Genomic DNA, 18202 nt, shown 5'->3' with positions numbered 1-18202 from the left:
TGAGAACAAACCAAAACGATTATTGGATGGTAAAGTTAAGAGTTAGGAAGAAATATTATATTATTGTGCCAGATTATGATTACAGAGAAATGAGCAAAAACATAGAATAATAAAGTGTTGATATACATATAATTTTTACATAACGGCTAGAATTGTAAAGGCAACTGTCAGAAATCATTTTTTTACATATCATTCCATCCAAAATGCCAAAACAGCATCTGTGCAAAACAACTGATAGATAACACAAAGGACTACCAGACCAGATGGAACCTTAAGTTTGACTTCTCCCCATCTCACCACAATCCAAAATAGGTCATTTTTAAATTTTGGTGAGAGAAATCAAAAGAGGGGCTGATGATGATGATGCAATAGTTAAAAACAACACAGTCAATGGGAAAAAAAGAAGACGAGGTAAAGTCAACCAACACTATCATTTCAATCACCAATTGAAAAAGCTTAGAACAAGGCAGAAGAATCAAACAAACTTTCCAACTCCAATCCTGTCAGCAAGAAAATGACAACTAACCAACCTATTCCGTTGTATATTAAGCTCACTCATTCATTTCATTGGTGAATAGAAATAGAAAAGAGAGTTGATGAAGATCAAGATCAGTAGAATAATGGAACTAAAACTGAATCATTGTGCAATTACTAACACAGATTTTTCCTTGAATACATATCCATGTCAACTTAAGAAATCTAACATCAAACACGAACCTTCCTTTTTGTTTTGATTTCTTTTCTCCCATTCTATCCTAATTACCAAAAAAAAAAAAAGGAAAAAAGAAGTAGCTATTTATCCAAGACATAATAAAGAAAAATCTAAATTGCTGAGTCTTTGCTCCGAACTATGAAGGAGTTAAAAACGCTTGTTCTTCTTCCACCACATCATTCCTCGTCTCCTAAACATTTACTCATCATCTTCGTCCTGCAATTCAGAATAAACTATTGTCAGGCAATCATTGCTTCGTTTTTTATCTAAAATGGAAAAAAATTCAGGCATAAAATGTTAACGAACCTCTCCACTCTCATCATCATCTTCATCGTCATCATTGACTTCTGATTTGGATTTATCTGATTCTTCTTCTTCGGCTCCATTACCTCCCTCCGCCTAACAGAATTTGAAACATGATTAAGACGCTTGAGAACAATAATGTGTAGAAATACAATTAGGAAAATATCATACGAGAACGTACAATTCTCTTATTATAAGCCTGCATGCTCTTGTTGTACTCAGTCTTCCTTTTCTCAGCCTTGTTTATGTAAGGTGCTTTCTCCTGCAAATAACGTAATCATATGAGCAATAAGTAATTTGTTGCAATTTTCACAAGAGATGGTATAAAATAGCTTCAAAGTCCATGTAATATAACTTACAGCGTCGGACATTGACTTCCATTTATCACCACCAGCCTTTCCAACCTGTTTATTTGACCAAACGAGAGAACTTTTAAAAAGTTAAGAATCTACTACAAAACAAAAAAGAAAAGCAATGAACAGATCTAAAATTACTTACGGCGGCGACGGATTTGTTGTTAGGATGTTCCTTCTTGTATTGCTTCCTGAACTCCTCCCTATATAAAAATCAACAAATAAATCAAACCAGAAAAAATTCCACAAAAAATACGGATCTGAAAATCGAAGGTAAAAAACAGGATAGGTTTGAGAAAGAGAGATGTACATGAAAACGAAGAAAGCACTAGCAGGCCTCTTCGGCTTGTTAGGATCCTTTGCAGCCTTCGCTGATTTCTTACTAGCTCCGGCACTTTTGCTCTTCAACCTAACAATAATCAAATAACAAAACACATAATAAATAACTGAGAAGAGAATCAAACATTACAAAACGAACGTATCCGATCCAACTGCCTACTCCGAAACATACTAACACATATAGATAAAAATATACATAAAAAGTTATCGATGAACTCACTTGGTATCGGTCTTTTTAGGCGCCCCCTTGGATTTACCGCCCTTCATGATGAATCCTGCAGATAGAGGGAAGGAGAAAACAGGTAATGATTATAAGAAAAAAGGCGGAGAAACGAAGGAGAATCGAGCGAGGGAGCGGCGGAGAGATTGGGAGTTTACCTGTAAAACTCTAGGGTTTGGGGGAAGAAGAAGATAAGGAAAGAGTGTGAGAGTGAAATATGAGGAGAAAAAATTGGGTTAGGCTTAGTTTGGTTCGTGTGATGCGGTTTTGAGATTGGCTTCGAGTGCGTGTGTTTATGTGGAAAGAAGGAAAAGCCCTTTGAAGTGAAGAGGGAGCGAGAGAGAGGGATATGAAGGGAGTCGGTTTCGTTAAAGAGAGGGAGAGATAAATCGCGATATCAATTGAAACTCCGGGTTTAGGCGGGATTTCAAAAATCTTTTGCCATGTCATCGATCCTCGTCCTTTTTTCTCATTGGCTACTCTTCGTCTCTTCACATTTGCTTTCCGCTCTTTTGTGTTTCCTTTGTGTGTTATTTGCAATTTCCTCGCTGTGAATTGTTCCCTCTCAACAGATCCGGACACGTGAGTTAAAGCCCGTTGTTTGAATGCGAAATCACCAGTTTACCCCTCCCTTCCTACAACTCGTCCCTTCCTTAGTGCGGAACTTATCACAATAAACGTGATAAAACGATTAACGCGTCGTTGAGGTAATCATTGATCTCACTACTCAGGGGTATTTTCGTAACTTGGTTCCCTTTCCTAAGATATTTGTATCTACAACGCAGCGTTTTGATTCTCCACTAATTGGGCTGGGCTTTTCGTTTTTTTGGGCCTTGGGTTTTGAGAGACCTTTTATTGAAGCCCCTTTGATGATATTCGTAGCCCAATTACGATCTCAACTTCTTCCAGAATAACCTCCGTCGAATTGCGACGATGAACGGAGTTTCTTTGTTTGATTAATTCACCGTTGTGGCAGAAAAGTCCTCTGGAAATGGAAATGGAAGCGGAAGGAATCGTAGAGCATGGAAGCTCCATTGCCGCTCCATTTATTTTCTTTATCGTTATCGGTTTTCAGTTTCTCGCTAGATGGCTGGAGCACCTGAAGAAGGTTCGCCTTTTCGTTTGATTTTCTTTTTCCCGTCGGAATTTTTTTCGTGTTTGTATTTTCTATCATTCCGTTTGTTTTTCAATTCAAAGCTTGTTATTTATAGTTGAAAATTTTGAGGTTTGGGCTGTAGCGCGTTTCAGTATTTCGTTGACAGACTTGAGAATGCAATATGCCTAACTGTGCTTCGTTAAGTTTACGATATTGGATTGAAGACATTTGATTTGATTAGTTTAGGGACGTGATGCATTTAATGTGGAGATCTATTGACATTTTCAGTTTTAATGTCTGGGAATTTGCTATGTTATAATTGTTATCCGTTCAATCTTGTCAACTTGTTTGTTTTGAAACAATCATGTTTCCATCATGCGTGTACTTTTCAGGGAGGTTCCAACAGCCAGGTGGAATTGGAGTTGCGCAAATCAATAAAGCAACTTCTGAGGGAGGCTAGCACCTTATCTCAGTAAGTAGTATTTTCCAGCTCGATTCAGCATTAGACACTGTTAATTCGGCTCAAATCATCTTACAAAAAAAAAAGGCTCAAATCATTCATTCTATATGATTGTTTGCAACTGTTATGGCTGTCATGGGGATCGTATTCATTTGCTTTTATGTTCTTGTAGACCGTCTACATTTGCACAGGCTGCAAAGCTTCGGAGGTTGGCAGCCGCTAAGGAGAAGGAGCTGGCAAATTGTGAGGCTATACTTAATTCATCCCCCGATATTCAAATATTCCTTTAATTTTTTTTTTAAACTAATGAGTTGCTGAGAGAATACTGTGAAATGCTTTATACCTCTTCTCATCAATAACGTACCAAAGAAATGTTATGTATATTGTAGCAAGTTGAAAGCAACTTCTCGTTGGTAAAATCGGTCTTATTCTAGGAATCATGGTAAATGTACTACATTAGGCGTTAACACATGCAAATGGGAGAAGATGATTTAATCTATTGTGAATGATTGAAACTGCTCCATGCTTAAAGTTCTGCATCCAACTAATATAGGATGTTGATGTAAATGAATTCGTGTAGTTGCACCTTGACAACATGTGGAGTGGGGGGAAAAACCTCTGATCTTGAGGTCAATAGTCTTATGCCAGTTTTTCTCAAATCTAATATCACTCCCTATTCTAACTAAAATGTTGTTTGTGTCATAGTTATAGTACTTAACTTTTGCAATTTTTCATGACTGTATCTATTTCTTTGGGCTCATTAAATCACATTTCTCCTTTGGCCCATGTTAAATGCCAATTTTGATATGGGGCTTTACTAAGGTTATACATTTTCAATTGTTCGTTCCAAGTTATCCAACTAGTGAGAGTAATTCTTATGTTGTCTAAAAGGCCAATATCACTCAATATACGTCAAAATATAAGAGCAATAAAATAGCCTTATTTATCATTATAGCCTAGCCTCAACTTCTGTTCATCTTATTTCAGTTGTTTTCTCCCATTGATTACTTTTCTTCCCTTTGTGTACTACTTATTAAGATGCTTCGGATTACACTTTCAATTCAATTTGAATGACATTGCTGCCAGATCAAGAATCACGTAATAAGGAGATCAAGACGTCATATGGTTTATATAGTCAAGTACTGTTGATATCGAAGGTATTATGTTCTACTAAATGTTCTGAGAAATGTGTCTATATGTTGGCAGTTTTTTTTTTAAATTTTTTTATCTTGTGGTCATGTAGGTTATTATATATATTGTGCTGGTTTGCTGGTTTTGGAGAGCTTCTGTTGCTACTGTACCTCATCACCTTGTGCAGCCATTTGGTAATCACTCTCATCACAAGCATAATTTCTGAAGAACAATTAAAAATATGTCATTTGATTTACAATTTTAAATATCAGTGTCTTGATGAATCCCCCTACTGCAGGGAAATTTTTATCTTGGAAGGCTGGAGGTACCGTAAATGATTATGTGAAGGTAGAATTCTCATTTATTTGCATATAACCTCATCGATCATAGTGCATTTATTTTATTTCTTGAGCATAAACATAACACCACTTTCACTCAAACAAATGATATTTATATGGTCAGCAAACCTCCAATATAATAGGATAGAATTTGGAATATGGGGTATATTGAGGGTGCAGTACAGTTGTGGCTTATGTTTAGCGTGGAATGAATGTTCAGTTTCGATGGAGGAGGTGCTCCTAGGTTTGCCAATTTGGAAAGAAGGAAAAGTTTTGTGGCACACTAGTTTCTTTGCTATCTTCAATCCTGTGGGGGGTTTGGCTTGAGAGAAATAATAGGATTTCTTAGAGAGATCCTGTGGGGAGCGGCCTTGTGTGGGAGGAGATGAGGTTTAGCACCTAGTTGAGGGCATTGATCACTGGACTTTTTTGTAATTTCTTGGATTGGTAGTGATTTTGGATTGGATGCCCTTGTTGTAGGTTTTCTTGGACTTTTTTATTTTTCTTGGCCATGGTTTTCTTGTTGAAATCTCGGATTCTTACCAAAGAATAAAAACTGTAGCAGTAAAATGTTGGGGAAGGTTTAAACAGTGATTTGTTATAAATAGAATGAGTGCAAAAAGTTAAATGTATCTATTATTTTGTTGGATTAGTGCTTGAGTAGTCTCAATAACTAACTAAGAGGTCATGGGTTCAATCTACAGTTGTTCTGTGACATTAGTTGAGGTGTGCATAAGCTATTTCGTGCACTCACAGATTAAAAGAAAAAAAAAAGATTAAGGCTTGAGTAGGGAAGATTCTCCGAACCTCATACTAGAGGGTGTTATGTTTTATATTAGCAAGCTACTTATAATAACATGAAATGACTATCTATCACCACAATCATGGCTGCACAAATGAGAGTATGGTGATTCGTAGGTAAATTTTAATGATGAACTGCAGGTTGGAATTATACCGTGGTTGATACTGTCGACAAGGGTTAGCAAGTTTGTATGTCAAGTGGTGAAGTAAAAAAAGGGGATTGAAGGAAATTGTGATGAAGAATGAGTGATACATCGCCACATGCTATGTACAATATTTGGCAACCAATATTTTCCTAAAATTATAGTGAGGGGAGGCTGGAGAAGTTTTTACAGCCCCACCACTCTTTCTTCTTGTAAGGTTCAGCATTGTTGTTGTTTTCCTTTTCTTTTCCCCCCATATATTTTCCCTTTCATTCCTTTTTTTTTTCGGGGAAACTCTTTGTCTTAGGTATCATTTATTGTTGTTATTTTTTGCTTAGAATTAAGATATTCTCTCTCTCTATATATATAGATTGGTTGCCTGTATGCTTAGGGTAAGGGAAGGTTCAATCCTCAATCTTCACAAATGTTAGTGCCAAAAAAAATGAGGTATATCTAAGTGCATATAAATTACATTGAAAATACAATAGATGTGATAATACATTGTTTCATATAAGTTTTGGTACATCGGTTAAAAGTCATCTCATATTTGATAAAATTTAAAGGTATGTATAGTAATACATGATATGTTCATGTATTAATTGGTAACGGTTGAAGTTCAACCTGATATTTTAGTTGATAATATTTCTAACAAACACATTAAAAAAAGGACGTGTGCCATCAATAAAAGCAATATTTAGATAGAAATTATTTTAAATTTCATGGAGAGTTATATTGATTTAAAATACAAATAAAATTTGTTGTTTAAAATTATACGAATTTATTTGTTTTTTATTTTTATTAATTTTATAATTTGATAATTAGTTAATACATGCAAATACTTCAATAATCAATCATTTAGTTCAAGTGGTAAAATGAGTATTAATAGATTTTTTTTTTTTTGTAACTAAACAAATTTAAAAAAACAATATCATTCATATTATTTTTCTACTTTAACATGAGAATATTAACAACACAAGAGTTAATGGGTCTTTTTTTGGAAACCATTTATGAAATACTACTTTCACCTATACGTTTATTAATTTATTATTTACTTTTCAGTGAATATCGTGTAGGCGTCCATTGAGATAAAAACTTTCTCATATCTTTCTGTTGAATAAAACTCAATTTGTTTGAATGACTTAGACTCTCTCTAAAATAGTCATTTTTTAATGAATCACGATGAACGATAGTAAAGATAATGGAGTATGTCTTTAATATGTATGTCTTTAATATGTGTAACATTCTTTCTTTTAAGATAAGTTGAATCAACTGCAAAGAAGACGATACAAATGTTGCTTTAAGACAAACTGAACGATCAATCCAAATGTATTTATTGCTCTCATGTTTATTTAAAAAAGGGAAAAAAATATCCGTGAGGTTGCACTGTCAAACTCCCCGTTTCTGTTATAGTCGCCGTTTTCACCGTTCAATGGGTGTTGCCGTTACTCAGTAGTCTGTCCAACACCCCGCCATCGTCCGATGAATTTTCACACTTCGATGGTGTTACCGCCTTCCATATCGTGAAAAGATAGCTTTATTTTATGATTTTAGGGCTTTTTTCATTGACTTCTTTATTCTCCCTCAACATCATCATCCACCCTTGCCTCTTCAGCTGCCCCTTTCCTTTTCTGTCACTATTTCAAATCTATTCTGATATCTAACCTCCGGTGACCGACCATAAAAAGCTGGTCGGCTCCCGATCCGATGTTGTAGCAAGCCGAACACATTCCCATTTGCAGATTGTTTCGTTCATCCAATTCCTTCCCAACATGTCCGACCTCCCTCAACACCCTCTCATTGATCCCTCCACCTTTGACCTCATTGTCGTTGGCACTGGATTGCCCCAATCCATCCTTGCCGCCGCTGCCTCCGCCGCCGGAAAAACCGTTCTCCACCTCGACCCTAACCCCTACTATGGAGGTCACTTCGCTACTCTTCCTCTCCACGACCTCACCTCCTTTCTCAATTCCGCCTCTGCCCCTTCGCTGCCATCGCCACCTCTTGCTTCCTACGATAATCAAGATTATGTCTCGGTTGATCTTCAAACTAGGCCTTTGTACTCGGATGTTGAAATATCCTCCTACGCACCTGAAGTCCTTCAAGAGCATGCCAGAAAGTTCAATATTGATTTAGCTGGACCGAGGGTTTTGTTTTGTGCTGATAAATGCATTGATGCTGTTCTGAAAGTGGGTGTTAACCAGTATTTGGAATTTAAGAGCATTGATGCGAGCTATTTGTGGGATCCGAATGGAAAATTGGTTAATGTGCCTGGTTCTCGAGCAGCTATATTTAAGGACAAGAGTTTGAGTCTGACGGAGAAGAACCAGTTGATGAGGTTTTTCAAACTCGTTCAGCAGCATTTGGATCCCGCTGAGGATAGTGAAAATTCCAAAATCTCCCAAGAAGACTTGCACACTCCTTTTTTGGAGTTCTTGAATAAATTGCGGTTGCCTCAAAAGATGAAGTCGTAAGTAGATCAGTTAGAATTGTTTTTTGTGTGTGTGTTTGTTCAAGTTCTAAATGGCCCTGCGCTTACTAAATTTGACGTTCAACTTTTGATTATTAATCCCAAACAAAAACTTCTAAGCAAGTATTACATCTAGATTTCAACTAGACTTGTTAGTTTACCACAAGTATAATTTCCTTTCGCTCACGACTCTCCCCTTCCAATGTGCAGGATAATTCTGTATGCCATATCCTTGGCAGATGATGATCAGAACGACCATGATGTTGGTAAAAATAGATTACTTACGAAAGAAGGAATCGCCCGTCTAGCTCTCTACCACACTTCAATTGGCAGGTTATTATTATATGTGTTATGGTTTTCATTTATTGTATTTTTCAAGTTTATGTTGGACTTGTTTATGGTGACTCACCTTTATTCTGTACGTTTCTCTAGAAAAATGAGAAACTCCTACCTTGGCTAATTTTATTAACTATGGCTTTGTTTGCTTTCATCGACATAATCTCCAGGATGCCTTTCTGTAATTTGAAATTCTATATCAATATAGAATGTGATTTCTCCTGTTGCCTTATGCGGGCCGTCTTTACTTTTGTATCAAATAGAATGATATTTCTTGTGCAACTTCTTATTTACTTTGTTAATTCCTACTAGGTTTCAAAATGCACAAGGTGCTTTATTATATCCTATCTATGGTCAAGGGGAGCTTTCTCAAGCATTTTGCCGTCGTGCTGCAGTCAAAGGTTGTCTTTATGTAAGTTCCATTGGAAGTATTCTAACCTCTCTCCACCAATAGAATTGTCTTTCTTTCACGAAATGCCCTCAATTTTTTCTGTTTAATTGCATAATACATCTTGATACCTCTCCTACTTAATGTAGCAGTTTCATTTCTACGTCTCTTAGAGACTGTTCCCTCTTGGGGTTAATTTCATTTCCTTGCATTATTATGATTTGTCATAAAGATCGATCTCTGCATTACTATGATTATTATTACCCCTTTTTTTTGGATGGATAAAAGAAAATGGTAAACAATTGATGACGTAGAGAAAACACTTTTTCATGTGGCTCGATGCCATTTAGTCAATGTGGCGATTCACTTTGGTTTTAGGTTGATTTTTGGTTGGGGTTTTATCTTGGGAATTGGGTGGTTATAAAAAGCTTGCTTGTTATACTATGTCTATTGCTTGTCTACTGCTTCTAAGCCCTCCTTTGGCAGAACGTGACCGATGAAGATTGAGAACCATTTGCTAAAAATCTTTCTTATTGACTTATTTGTGTGATTCGATTGCAAATTCCATGCTTATTTTACCTAGTTGATCAACTTTTCTTCTTTATATTTTATATTATATATTAGATAGTCTCTTAATTAAAATATAAATGTTTCTCATTTTTTTCTTTTCATTTCTGCTAAATATCGAAGGGGCTACCTGACTCATCTTTGTCTTCCATTCCCACGATAAGGTTGAAATTTTACTCTTATTAACATCTTCTTTTTGTTGTACAGGTACTGCGAATGCCTGTGGTTGCTCTATTAAAGGACAAGGTTTAGAATTATAATAGTATGTTTTTCTTTTTCTTGTGGACTACTTGGAATGCACTAAACAACTCTTCCATTGAGATGAAAATGGATTGATATAGTACATCTTGAAATATTTGCAGAGTAATGAGCAATATAAGGGTGTTCGGTTGGCTTCTGGACAGGACATCTTTAGTCAACAGTTGGTTCTGGATCCATGCTTCATAGTTCCTCAACTGTTTAAATTATCTCTAGAAAGTCTTCAAGACGTTAGCTTGAGAGATGTCAACCGCAAGGTGGCTAGAGGAATATGCATTACAAAGCGCTCCTTAGTATCAGATGTTAAGAATTGTCTGTTGGTTTATCCTCCTAAAAGTAAGCACTCCTTGGTTTCATCTATGTATGTTATCAAACCATTTAGCAGGAGAGTATTGACAAATTTCTTCCTCCATCGTAGCTTTGTTTCCTGAGCAAGTTTCATCAGTTCGGGTTCTCCAGATAGGTGGCAATTTAGCTGTTTGCCCAGAGGATATGTGAGTTAATTTCACGTTCGGAAATAATTCATTGTCATCTTCTATTTTCTTGTCCTCTCTTTCTATTAATCTATTCTTACTTCATTTTTATTAATGAGAAGTTATTTTTAATTGATACACTTGTTCTGTCTAAAAAATGACCACCTTGTTTTTTAAGAAATTCTCAAGGGCTTTGCATTGGGACCATCTATATTTTTTGGGAGTGTCTTGTTAAGTTACAGGCTCATGCAGGTGCTGTTTTAATATGTTTCGTCACCAACCTTAGTGGTTAGACACCATAAACTATTTTCTATGAGTGGTAATCTTCAATTTTGAATGCAATGAATGTTAACAGATATTACGTTTTTTAGATCAATAAAAATTTGTTAGCCTTTGACTTCTATATTAAACAAATTTTTTTGTATAGATAAAATTGTTTAACCTACCGAGCCCTCTGCTCTGTGGGCTCTGCGTCCTCAAAGTGGTACTCATGAAAGGTGGTGGTGGTAAATCATGCTCAATGCCGTTGCAGTGGGCTAAATGGGTGGGATGTACATAACAATTTTAGAATTTGTTTTATATTGCTACAAGATCTCTTTCTGCCCTATCGTTTTAAATCTCCTTGGTCTCGCATATATTTCATGGATAGGGATGTCAGGTTGATTAATCATTGTCATTAGCTTGGACTATGCTCAACTTTTGTTTCTACTCATTACAATCTTAGTCTCAACATTTATTTATTATGAGCAGTTTGGTTGATGGGATCATCTTAAATTTTTATGACATATATCTATGTCTATATCTCTCTCTCTCACACACACACACACTTCTTTGAAACAATTTTGTTTTCATCATTTTCATTGTTTCACAAGCTTTAGTATGGTGTCTAAATAATCATTCTGCCAGTTGAAGCTGTTTGACAGTGTCGCTTCTTGTGTAGGTTTGTCATATACATTTCTACCTTATGTGATAATGCTAATCAAGGGAAGGAGATGGTTCGTGAAGCTATGAATGCAATCATGTCGCTCTTTGTTTCTGATTGTCCTGATTCTATTTCTGTAGATCAAGATACCAATGCAGAAGGTAAAGAATTGGACCTACTTTGGAGTGCACTATACGTTCAGGAATCAAGTGTGGTGAGTATTGCTTGTGCCTGCAGAACTCTTTATTTTATTTATTTAATTATTTAATTGTTTAATTAATTATTATTAATATTTTTTGTTGGGCTTTGATCACACAAGTACTTGTGTCCTCCTTACCATTTCCTTTCTTAATATTTTCTTTAAACAACAAACTATTTTGGTGATAAGAGATAAGTACAAAAATGGTCTCTGTAATTACAAAACTTAAGAAATCAAGAATAAGAACAGCGTATTGGTAGACAAAAACACCATGGGGATCACCATATTGCCATGATGACCAAAATCTATGGCAAACCAGCCAACTCTGGGGCGAAGACGAGCACAAAACCCGATGTTTCCTTTTTGAAAAAGGCGCAGCAATTAACCCAATCTCTAAGTTAAAAAATTTGACCCCACATTAAAGACACATTATTCTTCTGATCAGCCATCTCGTTGGTGGGCCAACCTACATATACTCTCCCTGATTACACGCCTTCCCTTCAATATCCCCTCTTCGACCTCCCATCCCCATCCTCCATTAGAAATCTTTCACTAAAAATGATCACCATAAACAAAAAGCAAAGTTCCTTTGTACTGCGCACAAAACACTCTACCTTCATCGTCCTCTTGCCATCAGATGCCGAGAATGAGTTTTTTTCTCTCTAGCTCCATTTTTTGCTCCACGCTCCTTTCTTTCTGAGCTAGGTGAAGCACCATGGACGAATGATCTTCCCCCTCCAAACCCTGGCATTGGCTCCTCTAACACCATACTCCACCTGGCAGGCCCCATGATTTGAAGATTGTGGGCAGTGCATTATTGTAATTCCTGCTCGAAAAAATAAGAACACATTCTAGATAAAATAGAAGAGAAGCCTCATGAAGCTAGGAACCTGGCTTCCTCCACTTCATCTGATAAAAAGGCCAAAGTCTTGATTAGTGAGGGCTCAGAATCAAACTAATGATTAATCTTTCATGGAACCTTAGAGGCTTCGGTTGTTGGAAGAAAAAGAGCTACCATTAAAATTCTCATTTCCATAATTAATCCGTCCATTGTTATCCTTTAGGAGACCAAAAGCAAAGAGATTGGCCAACTTTTCATAAAATCTTTATGGAGTTCAAGAGTTATTGAGCATCATTAGATGCAAACATATCACTAGGGGGTACTTTGAATTTTGGCAAGCTGCTTCCTTCAGTCTTCAATACATCCTTTATCACTCAAGGTGCCTTCTCCATCTATCCATTTTACCTTGGCTGATAATTATAGCTTCTGGATTGCAAGTGTCTATGGTCTAAGCATGGAATCTTAAAATGCCCCATTTCATTAAAGAGCTTGACGATTTTTTTTGCCTAGTTGATGAAAATTGGCTTGTTGGTAGAGATTTTAATGTCACCTGAAAAAGAATTTAGGCATTGATTTGGTCCAGCAGAGTGTGAAATTTGAAATAATGTTGACGTGTTTAAATGGTTAAGTTTCATTTGAATGGTGAATTTTTTTTTTTTGGTTTCCTCTTCCTCAATATCTTGGTCTGTTTGAGTTGTTTCTTGGATTTTGGAAGATTAAAGAATTATCCCACTGAAGTCATCCATTTCAATTTCAAAAAACAAGTTAACCAAATAAAAAGGAGAACCATCTAACATTTCTATTGATTATTTCTCAACTTCCTCTTCCTTTTCCTCATCAGAATAATTTTTAAATTTTAGAAAGTGCTCCTAACATTTAGTCCATGGAAAGTTCTTGCTGGAACAGTTGGAATCTGGAACCAAGACACCTTTTCTTTTTTCCGAATTCTTGGGATTTATCATGATATACATGTCCTAACATTTTTTTGGAGGCAAGCTTTCTGTTTTTAAAGCATTTGTACTTGTTTATCTTCATTGGTCTTCTTGGGCTCAAACATTTATAATCTGACTGAAATCTTGAAAATTGATGTTCTAGAGCCCTTCTCGCTGTATTTTCTTGATAAAGATTGTGTAAAATTTGTTAATAATTGAAGGGAAGAAAATGTTACTTCATCAACTCAATTACTTTTGGTCAATTCTTGATGAGGGGCTCACCATAATATCACTGATTGTTCTGTAGTTGGTCTCACCAAGCCAAAGCTCCACTTTGAAGCTTGAAAATGGGAACTATGAGTTTTACCTTCCTTTCTTTTGGTCTGTTGACATATACGGAGAATTCTTCACATTTTTTACCCAATCACTGAATTTCCCAATATCCTCCATTAAAGCTTGGTAGGAAAACCATCTTTCAAAAATTTGAGGTTTCTTGACCAATTGGTCTGTTTTGATTACTTCTCGGCAACCTTGTCTCAATCTTGGTTGTCTTGGATGTTTCTTGTTTTATCCATCATTTCTACAACACTTGTTGATTTGTTGTGAGTTGATTCTCTTGGCGAGATATTTACCCAAACACCCATTGTGTCTCAATCATTCCTTTTCTTTATTATTTCCTCCGTCAAGTTCCTAACTGGATGCAAGCTTTGGTCCAAATCTTGGTGAATACTTGAAGAACCTTCTGCCACCATACTTCAGTCAATGCAGTTAAAGTCTTGATTTTAGAAATTTGGTTTAAGCAGAACCAGAGTCTTCCACAATAAGGTCATAGATTGGTCAGATTGGTTTGGATGGTTCTTTTACTAGCATCTTCCTGGTGCTCGCAATCAAAGTTCTTCATTGATTAATCTATTTAAGATATTTGTCTCTACTGGAGTGCGTTTATTTCTTCATTATAACCAAGCTAGTTTTCTTTTGTGTTTATTTCTATAATAGCTTCGTCTTGTAAATGGGTTTGTAAATGGGTTTGATGAGGGTGCTATGGGAGGTGACAACCTACTTACTGATCTCTAGATCTTTTAATTTATATGTTCACATTGTTTCTTGAGCATTAGTCTCTTTTCATTATATTACTGAAAAGTTTATTTCTATTAAAAAAAGTTGAAAGCAATCTAGCCTTTTAATGGCGGTGGTTTGATACTAATTTGAAGTAAAGCTAAAACATCCAATGCACCTTCATATTGATTTTGAAACAGCTAAAGTTAAAATGACTTGTGAAATATGCATGTTTATAAGTTGGACAACAACACCTTTACCAAGCAATAACAAACCAAATCATGAAATCCGAAGATCTGAAGTTTATCTATAGCAAATCAACATTTTATCAAGCTTAAAAACTTAACAAAGACCAGTGAAGAAACAGATACGAAGACCCAAGTAACCTCACAAGAAATACGAGAAAGCTCTTGAGAAATGCTAAAAATTTCCTATATCATCTTATGATTAGTATTGTTACTTTGGCCCTTTTGGTGCAGGCTATTTTCTTATATGCTTGTGGACATTTATTTTGTATTCTTTCATTGATTTCAGGGAAAGCTTAGTTTCTCATCTAGAAAAGTGGGGAAAACTTTTAAGTAATTCATTCCGCCAATAATCTTTCACTACATAAATTCACTTTCATTGATTTTCTATGTTTTTTTTTTTTGGCAACTTTTAAGAATACTTTCCTCGGGTAATGGTTTTTAAGCTTTTAGGCAAATCTATCAATTATCTTTCAACAGAATGATAGATCTCATCCATTCATCCTTATTTTTGGCCATCCTGATGCAGTTTATGATATTTCTTAGAACTTGTTTCTTTCTTATGATTGTGGTGCATCAAGAATCCTTTAAAGATAAATTTGATGATCTTGCTGATTCTGCTGTGGTGGTTAATTTGTTGGTTTCTGTTGGATTGTGATACATCGCTATATTGTATAGGGGTGTCGCTTCTTAAGAGGGTGTACTTGCATTTTCTTGTTTTTTTTGTGTATTTGCACCTTTATATCCTTTCTTTTTATTTGTGAAGTGTTATGTTTCCATTGGGAGAAATAAAGAAACTTCAATGGCTAAAATTCTGGAGGCTTACGGTTAATTAGAACTGAATTATTCGTCAAGTGTTATGATTTGGAGGCATACAGTTAAGTTATAAAGCTCATTGTTGATCTATTGCAGAGAACTAAATCACTTGGGATCATATTTGTTATTGGAACACTAAATCTTCTGTTTTAACGACAATCATGTTGATCCTCTGACATGCAATGTAAAACTGCCAATAATGCGTTTTTAATTTTGTCAGGGTCAATTTGGAACAGTGAGCTTCACCCCTATGCCTGATGGCAATCTGAACTACGATGACCTTTTGGATGCAACTTTTGAGGTATACGGGTTCTTGGACATAAACGTTTAGTTGCATGTATCTCTTCCCTTTCTTATGAAACCTCCTGCAAGTGTTCTTCAAGGAATAATTTATTCCATCCCACACAGTTGCTTCCTGTCAGAAATCTAGTAACCTCATCCAGCATCTTATAGACAGATTCTCAATATACACGCCCATGTCTTATTTCAGAGTGTAGCTAACTTGCAATGCATTAGGGACAAAGTGGATCCAATCTTTCGCTGTTTTAATGAATTTACTCACGCTAGATATGTTGTTAATGCTATTTATTATTGGTTTTTTTTGTTCTTGACAGCTATTTCAGAAGATGTATCCCAATGAAGAGCTCTTTCTGGAGACAACTTCAGCTGGAGTTCATCAAGACGACGGCGAAGAGAGCTAATGGTAACATACGACGCCTCAATTTGAATCTACTATCAAGTGTAGTGTCATGAAAACTTCCTGCAAACTCGTTTTTGGCATCTGCAGGACTACATCAAATACATGATAATCCAAGACCATGCAGGGTTATATATTCAAATACAAGGACTCCCTTAGAGAATGCTAAAGAATTTGAGGTGGATTTTCTAATGTTGTACACTATAATCTGTGTTCAACACTCGATGCTTATTTAATCATATTTGGCAACAAAAACATTTTATGCATAGTCATGCAGCTGGCTCTGGAGCTCTATTATTTTATTTTCATGATCTTATTTAATCATATTTGGCAACAAAAACTTGAGTTTCATTAGTTTCATTAGGCAAGCTAATGAAGGAACATAGGATGTTCTAATTATCTCCATTGTGGGAACACAGATTTAGAGTGCTATGTTTATCTGCCACAATGTTCGATAGTCAAAGATTTTTCCAACTTGGCGTATGCTTACACGATTCTTATGAATTTGGCATATAGATTGTAAGAGCACAACCAAAGTCTTACCCCTTTTCTATTGTGATGATTTGTCAATGAGAATTAAGTTTCCATGCAACAACCTCTGTTTTTTTCATTTACACGAGTTGCTTTCCTACGGAACGTTCAATTTGATGTGATGTCAATTTGATTGTTATTATTATTTTTTGTTTTATTATAATGGTTTTGCTTTTAAGAAATTTTAAGATTTCAAGTAACCTTATTCCTTTCCAACTTAAGATTCGAAAAATTGACGTGATGGAGTTAATAGAGATATTTGTTGTTATGGAAATTTTGAAAAACTTTTCGAGAATGGATAGAAATTGTTATAATAAGTAAATGAAATTTTGACTGACTTAACTCTTAACATTTAGTAGTATGTCTAGACAACAAATTTTAAAAATAAATGAAAAAAATAAAATAAGAAGAAAAGTAATCCATTAAACAAATGTTATCCTTGATAAAAAAAATATATATATATTGTTACGTGAAACTATATAATTTTATATAATTAAAAACTTGAATTTAATTAACATAGTCGATATATAATTAAAAACTTGAATTTAGCTAACATAATTAATTAAAAGAAAAAGAGTTTCTCAAAATCTTTAAATTTATAGAAAATCCATCTAAATTAAACGGGGAGAAAACAAAATTAAAAAAAATCTTAAAAAATTACTGAAAATTTAAAACTTCTCAAAAACAGTTTCAATCTTGAAATTTCCTTGAAACATGGAAAACTCTAAAGATTTCTTTCCTTCGTTCGAGTAGTGATTTTGAACTTAAGTTATTTATGTTTTAGTTCGACTTTTATATATTTTCTAACATGTTCATGTTTAGTAATCAAACATAATTTAGAGATATATATATATATATATATATTTAGTAGATGGATATAATAAAATAGTTGAAGAGACAACAACTTTAACTAACCGATGGGAATGTAAAGAAACTTGAAGAAAATGTGGGTGGAAAATTAATTAAAAGAAAAAAAGGACAAGAATTTCAAAGTCAAACAAAAGTTGGGTTTCCAAGTCAAATGGGCAATTGAGAGAAAATGAAGAATTGGACTTTCAATTTTCTAATGTGAAAATGAATAACTCTCGACATTTATTTGCTCTTAATTTCCCTTCAATTTAGGACTATTCATCAATTAATTCTTTTTATTATTATTTTCATACAGCTGGGAGCCGACCCAAGAGATATGAATCAATCTCTTTTCCCACAAAATTTAAAGGCCAATTTCTCTTTGGCTTTGTTCTTTGCTATCTTCATATTTCATTTCCCACTTTTTTTTTTTAAATACATATATTCACAAATTGGAATAAATTTATAGTGTGATTTAATTAAGAATAATAATAAAAAAAAAGTAGAAAATATTTTACTACTTCAACAATCTACTTCACTCAATCATTTTTGTTTTTATAGGTTTGTGTGATTGATTGTTGATATAAATTCTATTTTATGTTTTTAGTTTTATTTAACTTAGTATATATGTGTTTTAACACACGTTTTTTAAAAGTGTTTTTGAATTTATGATTCCCATAGTCCAATTCTTGAAAAAACAATATTTTTTTATCTTTTAATTGTATCTAG

The 18202-nt window shown here is 34.8% G+C and overlaps 3 protein-coding genes across 4 annotated transcripts; 2 read left to right on the top strand and 1 right to left on the bottom strand.

Moving 5' to 3' along the window:
- Positions 1-597: 597 nt before the first annotated feature.
- On the bottom strand, positions 598-2469 carry LOC103490649 (HMG1/2-like protein). The gene is made up of 8 exons (XM_008450255.2): positions 2086-2469; positions 1928-1982; positions 1679-1777; positions 1514-1571; positions 1375-1419; positions 1197-1277; positions 1019-1111; positions 598-928 (listed from the first exon to the last, which is right to left on the bottom strand). The coding sequence occupies exons 2-8, from the start codon at positions 1972-1974 to the stop codon at positions 911-913; spliced, it is 441 nt and encodes a 146-aa protein (XP_008448477.1). The 5' UTR covers positions 1975-1982; positions 2086-2469; the 3' UTR covers positions 598-910.
- Positions 2470-2663: 194 nt separating this feature from the next.
- Positions 2664-6280, top strand: LOC103490650 (protein GET1). Its single transcript, XM_008450256.3, has 7 exons — positions 2664-3035; positions 3416-3495; positions 3656-3726; positions 4570-4640; positions 4727-4808; positions 4913-4962; positions 5895-6280. Exons 1-7 carry the CDS (start codon positions 2919-2921, stop codon positions 5961-5963), a joined length of 540 nt encoding a protein of 179 aa, XP_008448478.1. The 5' UTR covers positions 2664-2918; the 3' UTR covers positions 5964-6280.
- A 974-nt stretch (positions 6281-7254) lies between these two features.
- LOC103491106 (rab escort protein 1) lies at positions 7255-16359 on the top strand. Of its 2 annotated transcripts, XM_051086357.1 has the most exons (10): positions 7255-8363; positions 8574-8696; positions 9012-9111; positions 9862-9900; positions 10017-10248; positions 10331-10406; positions 11326-11521; positions 15617-15697; positions 16011-16099; positions 16184-16359. In XM_051086357.1, the coding sequence occupies exons 1-9, from the start codon at positions 7666-7668 to the stop codon at positions 16095-16097; spliced, it is 1632 nt and encodes a 543-aa protein (XP_050942314.1). In that variant the 5' UTR covers positions 7255-7665; the 3' UTR covers positions 16098-16099; positions 16184-16359. The 2 variants fall into 2 exon arrangements, with proteins under 2 accessions (XP_050942314.1, XP_050942313.1); XM_051086356.1 differs by having other exon boundaries at positions 7256-8363; positions 16011-16359.
- Positions 16360-18202: the final 1843 nt, after the last annotated feature.

This window comes from Cucumis melo, chromosome 6, assembly GCF_025177605.1.
Source record: "Cucumis melo cultivar AY chromosome 6, USDA_Cmelo_AY_1.0, whole genome shotgun sequence".
Classification (NCBI taxonomy): Eukaryota; Viridiplantae; Streptophyta; class Magnoliopsida; order Cucurbitales; family Cucurbitaceae; genus Cucumis; species Cucumis melo.
Note: the sequence above shows the minus strand (reverse complement) of the source record. Positions and strands in the feature narration are given on the sequence as shown.

Bases quoted from the DNA above. Each gene is read 5' to 3' on its own strand.
- LOC103490649 (XM_008450255.2), bottom strand. From the start codon at position 1,974: ATGAAGGGCGGTAAATCCAAGGGGGCGCCTAAAAAGACCGATACCAA. The intron at 1,572-1,678 runs GTACATCTCTCT...ATTTTTATATAG, and splicing joins AGTGCTTTCTTCGTTTTCAT to GGAGGAGTTCAGGAAGCAAT. The intron at 1,420-1,513 runs GTAAGTAATTTT...TCAAATAAACAG, and splicing joins ACAACAAATCCGTCGCCGCC to GTTGGAAAGGCTGGTGGTGA.
- LOC103490650 (XM_008450256.3), top strand. From the start codon at position 2,919: ATGGAAATGGAAGCGGAAGGAATCGTAGAGCATGGAAGCTCCATTGCC. The intron at 3,036-3,415 runs GTTCGCCTTTTC...TGTACTTTTCAG, and splicing joins GGCTGGAGCACCTGAAGAAG to GGAGGTTCCAACAGCCAGGT. The intron at 3,727-4,569 runs GTGAGGCTATAC...CATTGCTGCCAG, and splicing joins GGAGAAGGAGCTGGCAAATT to ATCAAGAATCACGTAATAAG.
- LOC103491106 (XM_051086357.1), top strand. From the start codon at position 7,666: ATGTCCGACCTCCCTCAACACCCTCTCATTGATCCCTCCACCTTTGAC. The intron at 8,697-9,011 runs GTTATTATTATA...AATTCCTACTAG, and splicing joins TACCACACTTCAATTGGCAG to GTTTCAAAATGCACAAGGTG. The intron at 15,698-16,010 runs GTATACGGGTTC...TGTTCTTGACAG, and splicing joins TTTTGGATGCAACTTTTGAG to CTATTTCAGAAGATGTATCC.